This window comes from Macrobrachium nipponense, chromosome 38, assembly GCF_015104395.2.
Source record: "Macrobrachium nipponense isolate FS-2020 chromosome 38, ASM1510439v2, whole genome shotgun sequence".
Taxonomy (NCBI): Eukaryota; Metazoa; Arthropoda; class Malacostraca; order Decapoda; family Palaemonidae; genus Macrobrachium; species Macrobrachium nipponense.
Window position 1 is genome coordinate 8,746,620 of NC_061098.1, and position 2,500 is coordinate 8,749,119.

The window sequence follows — 2,500 nt, forward strand, 5'->3', positions numbered from 1 at the left end:
GAAGGATGAGAGATGGAGCGTTGGGGTCGTCTTCGAAGGTGATCGTGGGATCGTAGCTCTCGTAGGTACTGGGTGTGGGAAGGGCGTGTACCATAGAAGCCAAGGATGCCAGTACATCAGCACCCGACTTGTCTGAGGGGCTTTGCGCATAGGTGGACAGGGCTGGAACGGCTAATGATTCCTGACCACCTTCTTCGTAGGATACGTAGGATTTCTGGCCCTCTGGTTCCTGGGGGGAGACAGGGGGAGGCACGAGGTCGAAATGGCCGCTACCTGAGTGTGCAGAATAGGTATCTACTGGTGGGGGCACGAGGGCTTCTCCTTCAGAGCTTTCGTTCACGCCCGTGTAAGAAGATCCTTCAGGGGGAAGGATGGGGTCCTCTGGCTGTCGTTCAAAGTAGGCGTCGTAGGATGAAGGAGGGAGAAGAGCGTCAAGGAAGGGTGTCTCAGCAGGTACAACCAAGTCCCCGGCTGGCGTTTCTTCGTAAGTTCCATAGGTGTCCTTGAGACCGTCCAAAGTCGAGTTATACTTCTTCGGGAAGTCCTTGGTGGGTTTCCTTGGCAGGGCCGCAGCAACTGCTGCTATGACGAAGATAACCTAGAAAATACGAATGAATTAATAAACCAGTCAACGTTTGTATTCTCCATTGTCTCAAATATTCATTCGACAGGAATTTTTTTGTGATAATTTTCAGTGCTTTTCCATGTCAGATAAGGGTTCAGAGCCCAGATCTGGACCCTATTTAAACAAAAGAAGCTCTAACATAACCCCAAGTGATAAACTTACATACAATCCCTGCTTAAAGTATTGCAATAAAACTTATTGAGATCTTCATTAATCATGCTGATATTTGTCAGTACCTAGTCCTAGGGGTTAAATTGATGCAGTATACCTAAAAATAATTTTGAAGTCATGAATAATTTCAGAGACATTCTCTCTCTCTCTCTCTCTCTCTCTCTCTACCATTCGTTACTTTGGTGCTTGTATAACTGCTGTCTGTAATCAGAAACCTTCCAGCGGGGAAACGCCCTCAACTTTTCTATATATTATGATAATACTTGACCATGTTTTTTCTTTTCCTCCATTACAATGATACACCGTGTCTGCAGATTCAAGACCTTATATACAGGTTACGAAATTTCGAAAGGGGATCTTCAGAATCTCACTTTGCTTGTGATGCAAGCACAATATTCAGCCTCGAGTTAATCAGTTGGGAAAACAACGACAGAGCTTATCTTATCTCCACCAATAGACTAATTGTCTTGTGTGCGTGTGTGTGTTTGTGTTTGACTGAATGTGTGTGGCGTGTGAGTCTGGCTACACAGGCATGTATTCAGCAGTCATCGAATGAAGTAGCTACTCCATCAAGGTAATTGCAAAGCACCTCCATTTGTTCACAGCCGACGCCAAAAATGTTCCTTTGTCACCTAAAGTTGGCCTCATGTTATCTGGCAAAGGGATGAGTTGGCCGGTAAGGCAAAGTGGAGGGAACAAGATGTCCTCAACTCCACGCTTACCGTGATTAGTTACCGAAATAGACTATAGAACGGATCTGTTCCGGGAAACCGTACAATTCCCACACCTCTCCGGCTGTGTTGGGATGCTGTGTCCCGGGCTCCCGGCGGCCTTTGAGGGAAGAAGAAGAAGAAGTCGAATCGCTCTCTGCCACGAGGCTAGACACGACTCACGAGGCTAGGAAGGAAGGAAGGTAGACACAAGGCTAGAGAGAGCTGGTTCTACTGTACTACACCCCTCGAAGTTAAATCCATTCCGTGATTATAATCGTCACTGTAGATTTCTGGGTGATGGTCGAAGCCGTGAATTACAGATATATATTCTCTTCTCTCTCTCTCTCTCTCTCGTCCTCTCTCTCTCTCTCTCCTATCGCTTATCTCTTCTCTCTTACTCTCTCTCTCTCTTTAAGACGTATATAACAGTTTATCACCCTCTATCATATTGCTGACTGTGTTTTTTTTGTTAAAGAATCTCTCTCTCTCTCTCTCTCTCTCTCTCTCCAGGCTCCAGGATCTTAGGTTCCAAGCTCCAAGATCTTAGATTCCAAGCTCCAGGATCTTAGGTTCCAGGGTCCCAGGGCTCCAGGATCTATCTCATTTTCAAGACCATCTTGAGCCACGATACGCGTTTTCTTTGAGTCTATGTTCTCTTTCGACAGAAAGAAGTTTCAGTCAATTCGTCACTAGGTTTGACGAACTGACGTAAGACAATTTTTCCTTTTTCTGAGAAAATAAGCTTCAAAGAATCTGGCATTATTCCGAGCTTCTAATTAGCTCATCTTTTGGATGGAAAATGTGGCAACCCAGACAGCTTTAATTCTGATTATGTTAAAAGAGTATAAAACAACGTATATTGCTATATAAAACCATCAGCTATGACCGGTAGCATTTCAGTCGCTCACCAGATACGGTAGAGTGAGGGTGCGTCCCATGCCTCCGAAAAGTGCTGCCAGAAGCACGATCCATGGCTAACTTTGGCTTTAAA

The 2,500-nt window shown here is 45.2% G+C and overlaps 1 protein-coding gene across 1 annotated transcript in view; it reads right to left on the reverse strand.

Annotated features, from left to right (window-relative positions):
- The window catches only part of LOC135209600 (uncharacterized), a 22,022-nt gene that overhangs the window by 804 nt on the left and 18,718 nt on the right, over nucleotides 1–2,500 (reverse strand). Inside the window, exon 2 of the mRNA XM_064242293.1 lies at nucleotides 1–598. This exon is cut by the window's left edge and continues 804 nt beyond it. Within this exon, the coding sequence (XP_064098363.1) occupies nucleotides 1–598 (598 nt within the window). The remainder of the gene's footprint in view (nucleotides 599–2,500) is intronic.